The 19,090-nt window shown below is 46.3% G+C and overlaps 1 protein-coding gene across 5 annotated transcripts in view; it reads left to right on the top strand.

Annotated features, from left to right (window-relative positions):
- Clec16a (C-type lectin domain containing 16A) overlaps positions 1-19,090 on the top strand; it is a 223,779-nt gene that overhangs the window by 187,178 nt on the left and 17,511 nt on the right. The window contains exons 22-23 of one of the 5 annotated variants that reach the window (XM_059269999.1): positions 15,937-16,045; positions 16,422-16,560. The exons of the other annotated variants lie outside the window; for them this stretch is intronic. Of the exons in view, the coding sequence (XP_059125982.1) occupies positions 15,937-16,045; positions 16,422-16,479 (167 nt within the window). The 3' untranslated portion in view covers positions 16,480-16,560. Of the gene's footprint in view, positions 1-15,936; positions 16,046-16,421; positions 16,561-19,090 lie in introns of those variants that run through there. 5 annotated transcript variants of the gene reach the window in all.

Raw genomic sequence — 19,090 nt, 5'->3', positions numbered from 1 at the left:
CTGATAGCTTAGGCTTGTTGCTAACTAGCTCTTACATCTTAAATTAACCCATATTTCTTCCCTACATTCTACCACATTGCAATACCTTTTTTCAACACAGCATGTTCATCTCCTGTTTCCTCTGCATCTGGTTGGCAGCCCCCGTTATGCCCTTCTTCCTAGTGTCCTTTCAGTTTGACTCTCCCACCTAATCTCTTCCTGCCTAGCTATTGACCAGTCAGCTCTTTTATTTAACCAATCAGAAGTTACCTTGGCAAAGATACATCTTCACAGTATACAAAAGGATTATTCTGTAACATTTCCCCCTTTTTGTCTAATTAAAAAGGAAGGCTTTAACTTTAACATAGTAAAATTATATACAACAAAACAGTTATCAAGTATGAGTTATAGTTACAATATCCAGTCCATTTGTATTTGGCAAAATTAGAAAAACTACTTTATTATCTATCTTATCTTTGTGAGTCTGAAGTTTTATACCTAATTTACCTTTTATCATAACTAAGGAAACTTTAAATCTAATTATTTAGTCTTTAACTCCATCAGTGATCCCAGAAGGGTATAATATTACCTAATGACAGGGACATCTGACTGCCTGGACAGTCACCCAGAGTTCTTCTGTAACATTGGGGCATCTGTCTTTGGTATATAGACCTAGAATATCTGACAGACATTTCTGAGAAGCAGAGAATTTTGAAGGACTGTCCTACCTTGTCTTGGCAAAGTTTGGCAATCACTCTCTTTTGTGTCCTGCTAGTCCAGTTTGGACAGTATACTGTCAGCAATTGAGGGAAGGGCAGTTTTGTTTTTAAGTCAATGGCTAGTTTTTGCCATAAAGCAAGCAAACTCTATATAGAATTTCTTCAGTGCCTATCATCGTTTTTGAAGTAAATTGGTGCTGCCAAGAGCAGACATGTCTCACTGTCATGAAAAGCCTTATGTTATTAAAAACATTTTAAGTGCCATATTCTGTAGGTCTTGGAAGTGTTTGAAGACCATCTATCTATCTAAATATATCTGTTGAGAACATACCTAGCATGATTACAAGTTCTGTTATCATAGATGACTAACTATTAACCTGTATTTCTTAATTATACATTACATTTTTAAACATTACATTTTAAAATGAGCTACATAAGCACAATACCCCAAACAAGAGTAGAAACATACATACACTATAAGAAAAATAACTTTAAATTGGTATCAATAAATCAAAATCTATACCAATGTAAAATATTTTGAGATTAATAGTTGCTTTTTGGATTAAAGTAGATTCAATAATCTACCCTTTTATCTCATCATTTCTATATCATATCCCCCCTTTTTTTCCTTTAGAAAGAGATCTTTGAATTTAACTCCTTTGTTTAATTTTTTTTACCATGGCCAATAACAACTTGTAGCCTCCCACTCCCAAATGATGACAAACATCCATAACCCATCTTTTGGGAATGTGGGCGTTGTTTTCTCTAGACTACTTCCTGTTGTCTGTGGGTGCTAGTATCTTTGGGGGAACCTTGAAAAAAAATCAAGATAATGGTTAAGTCTTAGCCGGAGTAGCCTATGAGGCTAGATTATCTTAGCTAGCAGCCTTGAAGCTGTTCTGGGTGTAGAACTCTGAGGAAACTGCAGCAGAGGTGCTCTGAGATGTTAGATCATCTGGGACATCCGTTTTTATCTGTGTCTGGTCCCCTTGCTCTAAAAATGTATAAACTTTTAAAGGTAACATGCATATCTGCATTAATACAAGTACAGACTGTATGTTGTATACAAATTAGGCAAAGATAATTCTTTTGTTTTATGTTTAAGTAGGTAAAATATACATCACGTGTTTGGTAGTTTTTCTAGGTTTATTTCGTTATGTCTGTAGCCAGGATTTTCAGGGGGTCTTCCTCAATCAAACCTGGCCATCTTCAATGAATCCATAGCCTTTTGTTTTTTGTGGGAATAAAAGCATAACCTCTTCCCCAAAGCAACGCATCTTTTGACTTCCATTTTGAAGTTAAGACATTTTTAGAATATATAGGTTGGTTTAATCCAGCAGCCTCCCTAGTCCAATGTGTTTTAGAAGCTGTCACTTTTTCATCAGCAATCAAAAAATTTAAAGACAACATACAGGATCCAGACTCCCCATGTATATTTTACATCTTCATGTGGCTTTTTTTCTTTTATATTACTTTATTCCTTTTTAAGGACTTCATTATTTTTAAACTATTCTTTTTTTTTCTATGGCTGTCTATATCCTTTCTCCTTTCCTTCTCAAGTCTATGTACATTTTTTAACATACTGTAACCTGTTTAGAGCTTTCTTTCATCTGGACTGTCTTTATTGTATATCTGTAATCTTTTCTGCCTGCATGAGCAAAACTTAAACTGCAGCCCAGCTTAGCTCATGGTATGCTGGCAGCTGGCTCTTCCCCTCCTCAGTTCTCTGAGAGCCTATCCTCAAGGCAGAGATACCAGTGGGAGCCATGTTTACCATCCCAACTCCGGGAAATTTTTGAGTCCACACTGCCACCAAGTAGTACACCGCCCACTGCTCATAAACCCCATTTAAGTGCTCAGTAGCAGGGCCCCTTAAAAGAGCCATGCCTCTGTTTACCACTAGCATGGAATGTACCCTAGAGAAGGCGGTCACCAGTGGCTTTGGACTCTCTGTTCTGAACTTTTTTTTTTAACTTTCTCAGGCTTTATGTGGATGTACATGGCCCCAGACATTGAGTGCCGTTTGTAGATGGAGTTTTTCATGTCCCACCAGTCAGCTCTGTCTCACCAGCCAGCTACCAAATAACCACACAGAGACTTATTATAAATGCTCAGCTGATAGCTTAGGCTTGTTGCTAACTAGCTCTTACATCTTAAATTAACCCATATTTCTTATCTCTACTCTACAATGTGACAGTACCTTTTTTCAACACAGCATATATTCATCTTCTGCTTCCTTATCTGGCTGGTGACCCCTGTTACCTGCCCTTCTTCTTCCCAGTGTCTTCTCAGTTTGACTCTCCCCCCTAATCTCTTCCTGCCTATCTATTGGCCAGTCAGCTCTTTTATTAAATCAATCAGAAGGCACCTTGGCAAAGACACATCTTCACAGTGTACAAAAGAATTATTCCATAACAGCTCATGCCCTATGGAGTGCATGTGGAGTCAGAAGGCGCTCCTGCCACCTTTACTTGGGTTCCAGGATCAGATTTGCATGGCAAGTGCTTGAACCTACTGAACTGTCTTGCCAGTCCAGTCCCATTAAACTTGTGAGGAGAAATCAAACAAAGCTGTGACAGGAGTGTCACTGCTGGATTTAGAGGCTTCCAGGTTCTTCTGCTGGCCACTGAAGCTTGAGGACTGGATAGAGAGGGAGCTTTTCCTGAGTTTCTTGTATGTATGTGGCTTCACAAGAGGACTCCTGGTAACAATTGCAGTGACTACACCAGCTGTGGATACCCTGGCACAGTAAATTTTATGACTGAGTTCCCTCTTCCCATGGACCAGCTGCCTTTTTTTGATGGCCTCCCTCATACAGGAGTGTGCTCCCTCACATGCTTGGAATAGAAAGGGGGCTGGGTATTAGGGTGGGACATAGAAACCCTAGATCCAGTTTTAGGAGTGGCCAGTTCAGTGGCAGTTAGCAAACTCCTCATGGGCACAATTCTGTATCACTCTCTGTTTCAAAAACTGGAGAGGGGAAAATCCTAGAACAGTGGTTCTCAAGCTTCCCAATGCTGTGACACTTTAACACAGTTCCTCATTTGTGGTGACTCCCAACCCTAAAGTCATTTTCATTGCTATTTCATAACTGTAATTTTACCACTGTTATGAATTGTAATTTAAATATTTTGGGGAGATAGAGATTTGTCAAAGGGTTCACAACTCACAGCTATTCTAGACGATGCTTCTCTCAGGAGTTGGTGGTTTCTGGGAAGGGAATACCTAAACCACAGTAGCAGTAGTCCAGTGAGATGATGGGGCACACAGGAGGAAGGCTGTAGGTAAATACAGTGTGTCCAGGAAGGTGGCATGGCCAAGATGTGACAACCACATGTGCATGGATCCTCAGAAGGTAGCAGGGTGACGCCTCACAGGAATGATGGCAATTGTTCAGAATCTGTCAGGTCCAGTGAGCCACTGGGGCCTTCAAAAGCCAGGCTGACAGTCACACAGCCCTTTGAGCAGGAAAACAGCTGGCCACCAGGGCCAGTCTCAGGTCAGGCTGCCTATGGGACCTTAGCCCATACTTAGTGGGAAAGGCCAGACAGCTAAGAACATGTCCCTGTGCAGATCAGCTGGTATCCAGAGCCACTGACTGAACATAGAACCAAAGCTAGGCAGCATCCTTGACTGTACCTGTCTGTGCCCGTCTCCTAGGCAAGGACCCAGCTGTTTTCTTTCTTGTTGTTTATTGCTTTTTGTTTGTTGGGGGAGGTGTTGTTTGGTTTTGGTTTTTTGTTTGTTGTTATTGTTTTGGTGGGGTTTGGGGTTTTTTTTTTTTGTTTTGTTTTGTTTTGTTTTGTTTTAATTTATTTATTATGTATACAGCATATGTGACTGCACACCAGAACTGGGCACCAGATCTGATTACAGATGGTTGTGAGCCACCATGTGGTTGCTGGGAATTGAACTCAGGACCTCTGGAAGAGCAGTCAGTGCTCTTAACCTCTGAGCCATCTCTCCAGCCCAGGGTTTTTTTTGTTTTGTTTTGTTTTTGGGGTTTTTTTGTCTTTTGCTTTGGTTTTGTTTTGGAGTTGGGGGGGGTATTTGTTTGTTTGTTTGTGAGACAGGGTTTCTCTGTGTAGCCTTGGCTGTCTTGGAACTCATTCTAGACTAGGCTGGCCTTGAACTCAGAGATCCACCTGCTTCTGCCTCCTGAGTGCTGGGATTAAAGGCATGCCCCCACCACTACCAGGCTTGTTTTTTGTTTGGGATTTTTGGTTTTGTTTTGTTTTAATGTTGAGTTTTTTGAGACAGTGTCTCACTATGTAGCCCTGGTTGGCCTGAAACTCAATATGTAGACCAGACTGGTCTCAACTCAAAGAGATCCCTTGCCTCTGCTCTTTAGTCCTGGGATTAAAGACATGTGTCATCATGCCTGGTCAAGCTGTTTCCTTGAAGGAGTAAATAGTAAATATTTTAGACTTGTTAGAACCATATGATTTCTGTCACAAAGAAATTCTATTCTTGCAGTCAGAAGCAGACATAGCTAATATGTAAGCAGATGGGGAGTTGGGCCCAGTTAAACCTCTGGTGGAGATGGGCTTGGCACCGTGAAAAATAGAAAGCTGGTTAATTGAACAAGCTTTGTCTTAGTTAGGGTTTCTGTTGCTGTTAAGAGACACCATTTCCATGGCAACTCTTACAAAGGCGAACATTTAATGGGGTGGCTTACAGTTCAGAGGTTCAGTCCATTATCATCATAGTGCAACATGGTGCATGCAGGCAGACATGGTGCTGGAGAGGTAGCCAAGAGTCCTACATGTTGTGCAGGCAACGGGAAGTGGTCTGTCTCACTGGCCTGGCTTGAGCATAGAAGACCTCAAAGCCCACCTCCACAGTGACACACTTCCTCCAACAAGACCACACCTACTCCAACAAGGCCACACCTCCTAAGAGTGCCACTTCCTCTGGGGGCCATTTTCTTTCAAACCACCACAGTACCCTGGTGGGAACAATCCTTTTAAGGTCTAAGTCCATCTGTGTGTCTCCTGTACTGGAAGCCACCACAGGTTCCCATCTCACTCGAAGATGGCCTGCATCCTGTTGTTCCCTGGGAGAACTGTGTATAGCATCTGTCTCTTCCTCCTAAGATCCCAGGGATAACAGAATGAATGTATTGTGATCACTGACAGAGCATGGGTGAAAGGCTACTGACAAGTGGGTAAGTGATCTCAAAGCAGCTGCACTGGAAAGCCTTTATCCAGCATGGACGATGGCTTCCTCAGAACCACACAGATAGAGCCCCTTCACCTAGGCTTCTCACAACCTATGTATTCCATCCTCTCCTAAGATCGCTGTGCCATAAACAATTAAGACAGTTTTGCATGCAAATGACTGGGAGGAGTGGCCAGACTCGAAGGCAAGGGTCCAATGGCCCTCCCCTGCCTTTTCCTTTTAGGAGGGAAATGCAGCAGTCTATAGGCCAGGGAAGCCACCTGCCTATCAGCATCTCTGTAGCACTCACTATTCTCCACATTGTTTTCTCCTCATCTTCTCCCCTCCACATCCTGCCCAAACCATTATTCAACTGTAAACTGGAAAAGGCAGATCTGGGCTTTGTATAATGATAAATTCCAGCTCCTAGAATCTAGGACCTAGACTATCACAGGCATCTCGGTGGTGTTTAGTAAACATTGGATAGATATATAGATGTGTGCACTCACATAGAGGAAGATGGGGAGGAGACAGATGGATAGGAGAAGGATGAATGGAATGATAGATGGATATATAAAGGAGGTGGGTGGATAGGTGAGTGGATGAGGAGGGAAGGAGCCAGCAAAGCTTTAATACTCCATTGTATGTCCCTTTGTATGTGCCAGACATTGTTCACTGGGGACTTGGGTAAGCCAAGCAGATCAGTCCCTTTGGATCATGGAGGCTCTGTGGCCACCATAGAGGCTCCAGAATTGTCCATCATGATTGGTGCCCTGAGGTGCTGTTCCAAGAGCTGGAGTAATATTCAGGAAAGCACTGTTACCTGGAGCTAGGGTTCAGGAAGGCTTCTCTGAGGAGAAGGGGCAAATCCAGGCAACATATGTCCCAGACAAGGCCCTGCATACAAGAAAGCTATTAGCTTACAGACTGCCTGGATCCTCAGCAGATGAGAGCCTCACTGCCTGTGTGATGCTCCTGCCACTTTGACTGACCAGAGAACTCTCTTTGCCACCATCACTGTGGCCAGAGAAGCTGGCCTGAGGTAACTGTCCCTCTCCTTCCCCTTCAGCCAAGAGCATGTGAGTACCTCCTGACCTGGTTATGTTCTGAGTCCTGTTGGAGGGAATGTTCCTGGGCTTAGCCTGACTAGAAAAATGAGATACTTGTGCCATATAGAAGACAATGAGCAGCAAAGCAGAGTGGGGAGTGAGAAGGGCATCTGACTTGCTCACAGAGATGGCGCAGTGCCCATCCCCACTAATTACAGCAGAACTGGATGAGTGAAATACCCTAAATGGATTGTGGTGGAGAATACTGTATCAGTTGGATATAGTGGCATGTACCAGTTATTCCAGAACTCAGGAGGTGAGGTAGGAGAATTGCCAAGAGTTTAAAGCTAGCCTGGGCTACACAGTGAATCTCTTTCTTTGTAAAACATTGTGTCAAAAGTACCATTCCAACTAGCTGGACTGTCATGAATCCACCCCCAGGCAGCACACACTCATCTGTGTCCCATTTAGGCCATATTTTTCTTAGACATCCAAATATGAAAAAAGAACTGGGACCCTGCTGCACATGCCAGAACAATCTGGAAACCTTGATGCCGTCCAGACTCACCTGGCATCCTTCCTCTTCTAAATTTGCCTTTTTCCCGTTTCTTTTTGACTAAAGAGAAATCCACTGTTCTGACTGGTAAGAGCCTCCTGTTCCTTCTCCTTCCTGTAAGTCACGATGAGTTTGTATTTCATACCTTTCCAGAAGTCGGTTGGTTGTGGTCTAACCCCAGAAGCATGGCTTCTGGGAAGGGCATTAGCTCTACTTCTGTGAGCTCTAGTGAGACCTCAGAAGCACGCACGGAGCTGTGGATGTGGGACAGGAGGCAGCAGCTGGAGTACCTGCTCACTGCTCTAGAAGCGGCTCCCAGGTGCTGAGACAATGTGCCAGCAGCTCCATCCTGTTCACACCGATGCCATGGAGGCAGTTAGGGCTGGGTGTGCTCAGAGCCTGCAGGACACCCTACCAAGCTTCCAGTGACAGTTTTCTGAGACACTCCTTATCTGCGCAGTGATGTATGGCTTGAATAACTTCAGGGAGGTAGAATTCATTTTGCTAGTGGTTTCAGGGGATTCAGTCCGTTGTGGTTAGGAGGGCTGCTCACCACATGGCATCCAAGAAGCAGAGAGAGACTATCTGGGCCAGGAAGATCACTTAGTGGGTAACTGCTACCAAGTCTGACAATGTAAGTTTGATCCTCAGAATCCACATGGTAGGAGAAAACTGATCCTTCACTCATGCTGCAGCATGCGCATGTGCACATGTGTGCATTTGCACACATACAAATATATAAGTGTAAATGTATAAAAAGAGAGAGAATGCCTGTACTATGGGCTCCCCCCCCCCCCCCGCCCACTTTCCATCTGTACTCCTAGCCTGTGGGATAGAGAATATAGATTTAGGGCACATCTCCCCCTATTACTTAATTATCTCAGAAACATCACAGATCCCCCCAGAGTATATCTTACTGATTGATCTCTTAGGTATTTCTCATTCCTACCAAGATGAACCATCATATGAATACTAAGTCTCAAGGATCCAGCCACTATACATTGTCAGCATAAGTGATAAGCCTAGATCCCATGTCTGTCTGTCCTCCATCATGGCACAGAGTGTTCTGGGTATGGCAAAGCTGTTCATCTTAAGATGAACATCTTAAGGTGTTGGTCATGAGAGAGTTGGGGAAGAGGGAAGAGATGGGATCTACCCACCAAAGGCACATCTCACTTCCTCCAGGCACTCCTCACTTCCTGCAGCCCATTCAGTTGTCAGTTCACTAATGGGTTAATCCAGGGTTGGCGTGAGAGCCCCATCATCTCCTTTGTAGGTCTGCCTCTGACCATGTCTGCACTGCAGACCAAGCCTTCAGTATACAAGTCTGTGGGAGATACTCAATATCCGTGCCTTAGTCTCCAAAGTCCTGCCGTGCCTGTTTCTGTCTATATTCAGCACTTGGACTCCCCTGCAATGCTGTCCTCTCCCTGGGGGTGGCCATGAAAATGCAGTTGTCTCCCAAGACATGGAGTAAAGGACTGGCAGCACCCCAAGTGTAACTAGCAGTAGGTCTCCACATCTGACAGGTGATGTGCCCTGCACACAGGCCCCCAGGAGTCCCAGAAGAAGCCTCTGCTGCTCACAGGAGGCAGGATGTGCTTCTGTCCAAAGAAGTGCTCTGGCGATTATTTATTAATTGAGAAAGGGAAGAAAAAAAATAATAGGGTTTCCTGGAAAGGGATAAAAGTTCAATATGATAAACTCCCGAAAAGCAATCAAAGGCCAGGGAGGGCAGAAAAATAAAGGACAGAGAGAGTAGGAGAGATGATGAATCAGAGTGGGGCATGTTAGCTGTCAGGGAAGGGGCCGTATTTCATAGCCATGGGGTGCGGGGCAGCACTGCTGAGCCGCCAGTGCGAGCATGCCAGGGCTGCAGGGTGGGGAGCAGCTCTCTCCACAGAGGTCACCAAGCCCTGGGATGAGCTGCCATGATAGAAACAGATGGACCAGTCAGCTGTTTCATGTGACTACAGGCCCCATCATCTTTATTTTTGTGCTTTAATGAGTGAACACAGAAAATTACCTATGAAACTGCAGCTCTGGCAGCTCACTCCCAAGCACCTATCATCCATCACAAGAGCTGGTTGGAGACACTGCAGTTCACTTCCCCTCCCTGCCTTCTCTGGGTTTTCTTTTTCTCATTAAACACACACACTTTCTGTATGTGTGTGTGTGTGTGTGTGTGTGTGTGTGTGTGTGTGTGTGTACATGTACGTGCGTGCGCGTGTTGCCCATGTTGCCCATGAGGTTCTTAAAAATATTAAAATAGAGGCTGGGGAGATGACTTGGTGGGTAAAGAGCTTGCTTTGCAACCATGAGGACTGAAGTTCAAATCCATAGCATCCATGTAAAAAGCTGGCATAGTGGCACGTATATCTTTAGTAGCACACAAACCTTAGCATTGGAGACAGCAGGAAGGATAGTGTAGACAAGAGGGTCCCTAGAACTCACTGGCCAGCCATCAGTAAGAAATTCTGTCTCAAAAGATAAGACACAGAACGTAGAATAAGACACCCAGCATCAACCTCTGGCCTACATACATGTATATATACAAACAACACACAAATACATATACTTTATACGTAGACACACATATACACAGATTAATACATTACAAAGGACATGGCAGTCTTTGACTGTTCTCCCCAATGGCTGCTCTACCCCTCAACACCCCTCACTCATGGTTTGGCTGATCCCTTTCCAGATCCTTCTCTATGTAGCTACATTATGTATGAGCACCCGTAGCCTGGGGCCATAAGTCTGTCTCCACAGTTCTGAAATCTAAATAGCTCTGAAAACCAAAATATTTTTTCTAATTCATTGGTGGCAAAGCCAGCCCTGAACTATTTCTGAGCTGTTGGGTGGAGTGGATACCATTTGCTGTGAGTGCACATGCTTATTTCCTATGGAAATTTAATGTTGGGTTGTAGCTGTCCAAAGCCCAGCTGTGGGCAAAACATAATTTGTGTGTATTGCTTGGCTTTTAATACCTAAAGATCATAATTTCCAGACACATCTAGCCGCACAGGCTCAGGCTGAGGAGCTAGGGCCATTACTGTCTGGTGTTCTGGTCCATCTTTGTAAGTTATGTAGTCACACTTGGGCATCACTTTCTACAGCACTGCCATGAATTAGAAATCTGGGTTGTTGTTTACATTGCCTGCATTAGTCCACAGTAGATACCTGAGTCTTTTTATCCAAGTGTTTCAGTGGTCCCGGGCTTTCACTGCCCAGGGCCACAGTGAGCATCACTGAGCACACTGATGTATATGTGTTCTCTCCAAGAAGAAGAACTCCTGGGATAGAGTGGGGGGTAGGGTGGGGAATGGGCAGAATTTTACTGTGTAACCTAGAACTCTTTATGTAGATTAGACTAGGCTGGCCTTGAACTCACAGAAATCTGCCTGCCCCTGCCTTGAAAATGCTAGAACTAAAGGTGTGAGCCACCACGCCCGGCACAAGCCCTTGTTTGAACAGTGCTGTGGCTCTTGTGTCATGACACCCTCTCTTTAACTTCATCTTTAACAGTTGCACAACACCCTGCTGTCTTTGTTTCCTGAGGTAGCTCTAACAAGATAGGAACTGGGTAGCTTCAACAGATGTGTATTGTCTAACGGTTCTGAAGGTCAAAAGTCCGAGGTCAAAGGGTAGGTAGGATTGGCTCCTTGTGAGGCTGGAAGAGGAACCTGCTGCAGGCTTCTCTCTGGCTTCTGGAGATTACTGGTGGCCCTTGGTGTCACCTGTCATCTGCTTCGGCACATGGTATTCTCTCCCTGTGTACTGGTGAGACAGCTTTTCCCTGATGTGACAGAATGCCAGATGGAATCATATTAAGGAGGAAGGCTCTATCATGATCCCTGGTTTTAGGGGTCTCAGTCCATATCACAGAACTCCATTGCTTTCCCGTCTATGGTAAGGCAAGAGTATTGTGGCAGAAGGACATGGTGGTAGACAGTTGCTTATCTCATGGCAGCTGCAAGCAGGGACCAGGGCCAAAGTGCCACTAGGCCACACCCACAGTGACCTTAAGCTAGGCCTCCGCTCATAGTTTGTACGCAGTCCCTGCTAAAGTCATCCCATCATGAATCCATCAATGCGCTCATCCATTAAAAGACCAAAGCTCTCACAGTCTCGGCCCTCCAAAGCTCACCTTTGCACACTGCTGCTGTACAGGAGTTCAGGGGGACATTTCAGAGGGAAGCCACTACAGTGAGTATCACTGGGTCCAGACCTGTGCCTTTCATAAGGCACAATTGTACTGGATTCGGACCCCTCGACCTACCCAGCTCCATCTGCAGAATGACCCTGTTTGCAAACCAGATCCCATTCTGAGGCCCCAGAGGTCAGAACTTCAGCATAAGAATTTGGGAGGGGGCAGAGTTCAGTCCTAACCATCTATCTAGATCAGCCAAAATGTACTGAGCCTCCTCACACTGGTACCAGGGTGGTTTCTGCTGCTCAACAAGTCACATCACAATGATCCATGTTTGGTTACCCCAGTAGAAGCCATTCCATAGGGTTAAGTGGGTGTGTCTAACAGGACCCACCTGGGTCTGGGTTCTCATTCACCCAGCTCTTCAGAGGTGCCACCAAGACCAGGCCCCTTCACATGCTTGCTCATGTTTGCCAGCCTGGGCTTCTAGATAGATCCTTCTATCATGTCTCGCTTCTATTTTCCTTCTCCTTCCTGCCAAGAAGGTTAATAGCAAAATAGAAGCCCTTGATGAGAGTGTCTGTGCAGGGAATGTTCTCTTGCAGACAATAGAGACAAATAGAAATTTCAGAAATATAGGGGGCCTTTGGTCGGCAGACATTAAATCCATCAGTGAAATATCAGTCCTGGGGCAGTGTGCCAGCACCAGGAGAAAGCCTTTTCTGATTTAGTTGAGGCAGAAGAAGCCCGTGTCAGAGCAGGGCAGCTAGAGAACAAGCTGCAAGGCACTCATGAGCCCTGGGTTCGAAAGAGCTGTTTAGCATTGGAGGTTTTCAGGCTGTGTTCTAGAAGCTCGGAAGACACAGCTTCATCAAGGAGCACATCAGAGATGGAGGCCTAAAGAAGCCTGTCAGAGAACCAGAGGGCTGTACAAGGGAAAGCAAAGGCCGGGTGGATGCTTGAGTCCTTGGTCTAGGAGTCAGTGTTGGCCACACTTAGCACAGGGAGGCTCAATGAAGAGACTGGGAAAAGATGCAGGGATGGATAAATTTAGCCCTTAGGCAGGGGAAACACCAACCTCAAGTGTAGTGCTGCAGTGGCAGCCTCAGGCTGGCCATCTAGGACAAATCCCTTGAACAGATAAAAACCCAAGAAAAAGGAATACTGGTAACCAGCCACGCTGCCAATCCAGGTCCAGGAGGGGTCTTCCTCTCCTGCCGTCTGTTGCCCAGGAAAGGCACTGCCTTGTTCTCCAGAAAGAGGTTAGGTCTGTGTTCTCACAGCTGCAGCTTCAGGAGGCGTGGTCCAAACATGACCTAGATGTTCCTGATGGCTAACCTGGGTCCCTGACATCTGCCAGCTCCCTCCCAATTGTCTAGTAACTGAGCAAAGGACATTTGGTGGCTCTGGGTTCCTTTATCTCAACCCAAACACTTGTTTGTTTTCATGTAACATCCTGACATGACTTTCACCTGGACAGGGCTGGGGATCTATAGTGGTCCCAAATGATGGAGCACCCGTCACCATGACATCTCCAAAGCCAGCTGGTCTGGTAATGGCATCATCTTTCCTGTGGCTTCCCTCTGCCACTGCTTTTTGTGGTGAAGGGGGAAATGCCCAGCCTGTCAATATTTGGGGTACTAATCACCAGTGTTCAGGCACCAGAGGTCAGGAAGAAGTTGAAACAATTCCAGGAATCTAAGGCTCTAAAAATGTGGGGCTGACTGGAAAGGATTTCTAGAGAGGGGAATGAAAGAAAGAAAGAACCCCAATCTCCACTCAACCTCGTTCCCAGCCCCGGGCACTGGCCACTGCATCTTGGATTCTTGGGAAGAAATGAAGTCAGTGCACACAGCTATGCAGGTCCCGGTTAATAATGAATGCGGAGGAAGGAGAGAGGATGTTCAATATTTAAACAGTGCAGAGCTCTAGCTGCCTTGCCAGTTACTGCCCTCCACCTGCTTCCTGGATGGCTTCTGTAAAACTGAGCACTAGCCCAGCTCCACTGCTGGCCTCAGCCACCAGCTTACATGAGTAGGGAACAGTAGCTTCAGGGTACTCCAGCCGGCAAGATTTCTGTTGCTTTTTGTGAAAGATGGGATGAGATCTGTGGTGTTGGCTGTGCACGTCCCTCACATCATCCTCTTGGTGCTGCCTGTGTCTCATCTGTGTTGGAATTTAGTGGCCTGACTGAGGAGGACGGCTTTACAGGGTAAAGTGGACTTGGTTTAAGAGCCATCTCTTCAAATCTACAATCTGGATATCTGCCTTCAAAGTTGCATGTAATGCAAAATTCTGTGAATCAATTCCTCTTTTCTTCTTGACACATGTTATATCAAAGGCAAAAGCATCCTTTTGGGGGGAGGAGAAAAGAAAACATTTGGCCCAAGACATAATAAAATCATGCTTAAGGATGCAACAAACTTGAAGTCTCTTAGTTAAAGGAAATCAATACTTTTATGATGAAATATTAATCATCCTTTAAAAAATAAGTCAAAACTAGAGATGCACAAGAGCCAGAGTGATTTTAATGCCTCAGGCATTAGCTTGGCATTTGCAAGGAAGCACAGCAAGTAGGGCCCACTGGAGCCTCTCTGAGGAGCCCTCCCAGGCCTCACAGGCCACTTGTGGATTTTCATTCAGAAGCACACATATCTCTCCCTGATATGTCCAAGTTACTTCCAACCAGTTCCAAACTGCTGATTTGGGGAAATGAGAAATGGGAAAGAGAGGGGCGAGGAGAGGAGACAATTAGAGAAAGCTACTTGTTTGCATACCCACCACCTGTCCCTCCCTCCTTTGGACCAACATTAATTATTCTAATAGTCCTTTTGGTAGGTGTTGAACCATGTTTGACTGTTCGAAACCAGGTCAAACGGGTTGAATTTTGAGTTTCCTATATTAAGCCTATTATAGACAAGTCTGGCAGATATACAGAACAGTCCTGGGCGTATTGAAAGCATTGAATTTGGCATTTACACATCAGGTTCCAGATAACAAGAACTCCCATGTTCTCACTGGTGGCTTTGATACAAAAATCTTAAGTCACACTGGGCATGGTAGTGCACTCCTGTAATCCCAGCACTTGGGAAGCAGAGGCAGCCTCCTGTGAGTTTGGAGCTACCCTGTCTCTAAAAAAAAGAAAAAGTCCACTAGCCTTAGACAGTTAAAGGTACTGTAGGAGAGCCGCCAGGTCTCACGTTAGTAACTAAAGCCGTCAGTCACATGGTGACAAAGCAAGGCTTCAGTCTTGAGTGGCCTTGCTTTGTCAAAAGATCTAAATCATTTCTCCTGCCACACACCCCTGCATCTGAGTCACTAGCGAAGTCTTGCCTCGCTGAAACCAAGTTCCAGTTCAGCAGTCAAAAATGCAAGCCCCTGGACGCTTAGCCTACACTGCTCTCCCCCTCATCAGTTCTGGGGGTGGAACAGCTTTATACAAAGAAAAGACACGGGCTCTCATGTGCTCTCAGGGCAAGCAAGTCCTCTGGGGTCACATCACCCAGGAGCAGCCCAAGCCCTAGGAACTCTCCTCTTCCCCTGTGTCCTGTTTCTGTGTACCCAAATTTCTGCTTTTCTCAGGACTTCTCCCTTGCAGATGACAGAAACTGACCATCTGGTTGGTCAAGTCTCATGGGGCTGCAGGAACAGAAGCTGATAGAAGAGTCCTGTCCATTGAGCAACAGCTTTAAGGTTCTGAAGCATGTTCTGGGATGGTGCTCATCTTGATCTTTGTGTGACTCAGCACACTCCCTGATCCCATCTAACACCCACCATGCAGATAGCATCTTTGGTTCTTTCAGTAGTAAAGTGTAAGGCAACATGGCCCTCTGTCAGTGTGGCCTGACCCCAGTTGGTTAACACACACAGGAAGAAAGGCTTTGGTGAGATGGCACTGCTAGAACAAACCACCCTGCTCTGTCAGTCCAAACGGGAAAGGGACCCCAGGCACATGGCTGTCTGCCCTGGGGGAGTATTAAGTACGTGGTCAACACCACACAGCTTTTGCAGAAGTTCACAATGAATTCCCCAGCTCCTTTGTATACCACCACCTTGTGGAATGCTCAGGGCTGATGCATCCACATTATGAGACCTACCCAACAAGGCTGCTCTGCTTCTGGCCTGAGAGGATAGAGCAGAGCTGATAAGAGACTTCTTAACAAACCTGGCACTCCTGGCCCATCAGAGGCTCTAGGGACATCCCTGTCAGGGAGGCCGTTAGCCAGTCCACCTGCTCTGTATGTTCCTGGGTTGGAAATCCCTTTGCCCAGACATGCCCCATCGCTGTCTAACAGCCCCCTCTCCCTGCTCTTTCAGCCTTGTCCACTGCCTCAGAACACAGGCAGCCAAGATGGCCGCTGGTGAGCTTTCTGTTGCCTTGGCTGAGAGACTGTTGTGGAGCTCTGTGCTCTCTCATGTATACACGGTAATGCCATCAGAAGTGGGCAGGGGCTGGGAGAGGCAAATGCCCAGGCATCCTAGGGAGAAAGCCCATGCTCTGGTGCCCCCCAGTTTGAATAATCCAAAGGCAGAATAATCCACAGAGTGCCTCTCGAGAACCAGTTGCCCAGGTCTACATGGCAGCCAACCATCCATGCCAGGTGCTCCTGTCCAAGGCAGGGAGGACTACCTGACATCCATACAGGTCAAGTCCCCCAGCAGTAAAAGGGACAGCTGGCCCTCAGGTGTCTCCATGGGTGGTAGCCCACACAGCCAGGCCCTCACCTGACAACAGGGTTGAGCTAGAACAAAATGGCACAGGGAGAAAGCAGGATACTGAAAACCTTTTCTCTTTCCTGCAGGTTTTCACGTATACCCCCTAAAATCCAAGAGGATTTGTCCATGGATAAAGAGCTATAGGCTATCAGATTCTACAAGTTCCCAGATATTTTTGTATGTTATCCCTTTAAAACCAACCAGAAATAAAAGTCTTTAAGTGTTTGGAGGCATAGCCAGTCATCAAGTCGCCTGCGACAAGGGTCACAAAGCAGAGAATGGCAGCTGCTATAGAGTGTCCCCTTCCCCTGGTTTACATGTCTGCCCCTCCATCCCTGAGACCTTAGGACGACCCAGAGTTCACAGCTAGGAAATACTGCATCTTTAGTCCCACTAAAGAGAGGCAGGAAGTGACGGCAAGGGGTACGACTGCCCGGGACCTGGGCCACAGGGTGCCGCGTGTCAGCAGACCTTCATTTCTGTGTGGGTCTCTGTGGAGCTCTAGCCCAGCACCTAGGTCTCAAGCTGGTCCCTTGCTTGTTTATTATTATTTGTGTATGTGTGGAAGGAAGAGTGAGTGCCACATGTGTGTGTGCCCACAGAAGCCAAAAATGCTGGATCCCCTAGGGCTGGAGATAGAAAGAAGTAGCTGTGGTCCTCTAGACCTAGGTGCTAGGAACTAAACTCAGTCCTCTGGAAGAACGTTACTTCTTATATAAGTAACGTTCTGTCTTATATAAGTAACGTTCTGTCTGTCTGTCTAACCCCCGTTTTTGTTTTTGTTTTCTTCTTTATTCGTCTGAAGTAGATAGTGTATGTGTACATGTATATGAGGATGCCTGCTAAGAGACCAGAGAGGAGGACACTGGGTGTCCTGCTGAATCACTCTCCATCTTATTTCCTTGAAACAGGCTGTCTCTCTGAGACTGGAGCGAAGTTGTCACCAGCAAGGGATCCTCCTGTCTCTGACCTCCACAGCACTGGGGTACAGGTACACATGCAGCTACACCCAGCTTTTTATGTGGGTGCTGGGGACTTAAACTCAGGTCCTCATGCTGTGATGCTATGCAGCAAACATTCTTACACGTGAGCTCTCTCTAGCCTCCCTTATGGGCTTTTTAAAATATGTTTGAGTGTTTTGCCTGAATGTGTGTCTGTCTGTGCCTGGTGCCCAAGAATACCAAAAGAGAGTGTCAAATCCCCTAGAACTTGAGTTACATGTTTGTTAGCCACCATGTGAGTGCTGGAAATTAAACCTCCATCTTTTGGAAGAGCAGCTAGCTCTTTAACCGTCCAGCCATCTCTCCAGCACCACTTGTGGGCTTTTTTAACAGTGTTGATGGCATCTTCCTAAGGTGGCTTTTCCTCAGTGGCTCCCTGCTTGGTCCCTGGTTTCCCCACATCCGCCCTCATCTTACCCAAGGATGGGCTCCAAAGACATATTGGGTCAGACACATGAGTAGGAAAGTTCCATGTCACCCCAGACCTTCTAAGCATCATCGGTTCATAGGCACAGCAGACAGAAGTCTTAAACTGTCATATCTCTACCCACTTCACCCAAGGGACCTGGCAGATGGCAGTAGCGGTGAAAGGGCAGAGTCAAGGAAAGAACCAGCGAGCGGGGAGTAAAGCCATGCATGCCACCCTGGCTGTCTTGGGGTTTTGCAGGAGGTCACAGGGCTGATTGATTTTTTTCTTTCTGTCTTTTTTTCTTTCTTTCTTTCTTTCTTTTTTTTTTTTTTTTTTTTTTTTTTTTACTGTTTCCCAGCATCTCAGTGTGTGGTAAGAAAATGTGAACACTGCCTGGCCAGAAGTCTGAGCCATGGCCTCTGACTGAATCTGCTAATGAAAGACGAGCTCAGGAGCCTGTGGCCCTCAGCTCCCTATTCACGGTGGAGGCTGTGGCAGCTCTGTGCTTCCTCACCTGGAGCCTCATTAGAGCTTCTCGCTCCCAGAGGACTCAGCGGAGCACCTCTGTCCCAGGCTGAGCCCTTAGTTATGCTTCAGACTCACATAGCACTCATCCCAGGAGCTGTCACAGGGCACCTCCACAGGCTTAAGATGGGGCTGATGACAGAGCTTGTGCCCAGACAAGGGGCAAGCAGGCTTTGTCCCCCACTTAGATAAGCCACTCCTTGTTTTTCAAAAAGAGTGTGAGGACTACCTACTGGTAGTGGTAGCCTGGCATTCACAAAACCCTGCCTTCTGTCCCTAGCACTACTTAAGCCTATCACGGTGGGGCATGCCTGTAATCTTGGAACTTGGGGTAGAAGCAGGAGGATCAGAAGTTCAAAGACACCCTGGGCTGTATAGCAAGTTACAGGCCACCTTGGAGAGACCCTATTTTAAAAAAAAGGAGGGTCCACATTTAAAACTTCAGGCAGTAAGTAGTTTACATCAAAATCCAGATTCCCACTTTCTTTTTAAGAATTGGAAATGTACCCCTCCGGAAGGGGAGCTGTGTTCTTAGGCTGCAGGTCCCAGTCCCTGATAACTCCCAGGGCCCAGGTTGACACACTGTGATTTCCTGACAGATCAGAAGGGCTTCTTAGTCTCCAGGTCTCTGTGGAGTCAGGGGAGGCTCTTGGCTCTTCCCGCCCTCCTTCACTTGCTTTGTCAGCCAACCTTGGAAGGTATGTGATCACTACTGTGGGAGCCACAGAAAAAATCTGGGAAGAAGCAGGGAAGCCCCTCTCTGGCAAGGCTCTGCAGTAGCCAGAGCACTTCCTTTTTCCACTCTTGTAGAAACCAGAGT

Source organism: Peromyscus eremicus, chromosome 8a (genome assembly GCF_949786415.1).
Source record: "Peromyscus eremicus chromosome 8a, PerEre_H2_v1, whole genome shotgun sequence".
Classification (NCBI taxonomy): domain Eukaryota; kingdom Metazoa; phylum Chordata; class Mammalia; order Rodentia; family Cricetidae; genus Peromyscus; species Peromyscus eremicus.
This window is presented reverse-complemented; position numbering and strand designations above follow the sequence as displayed.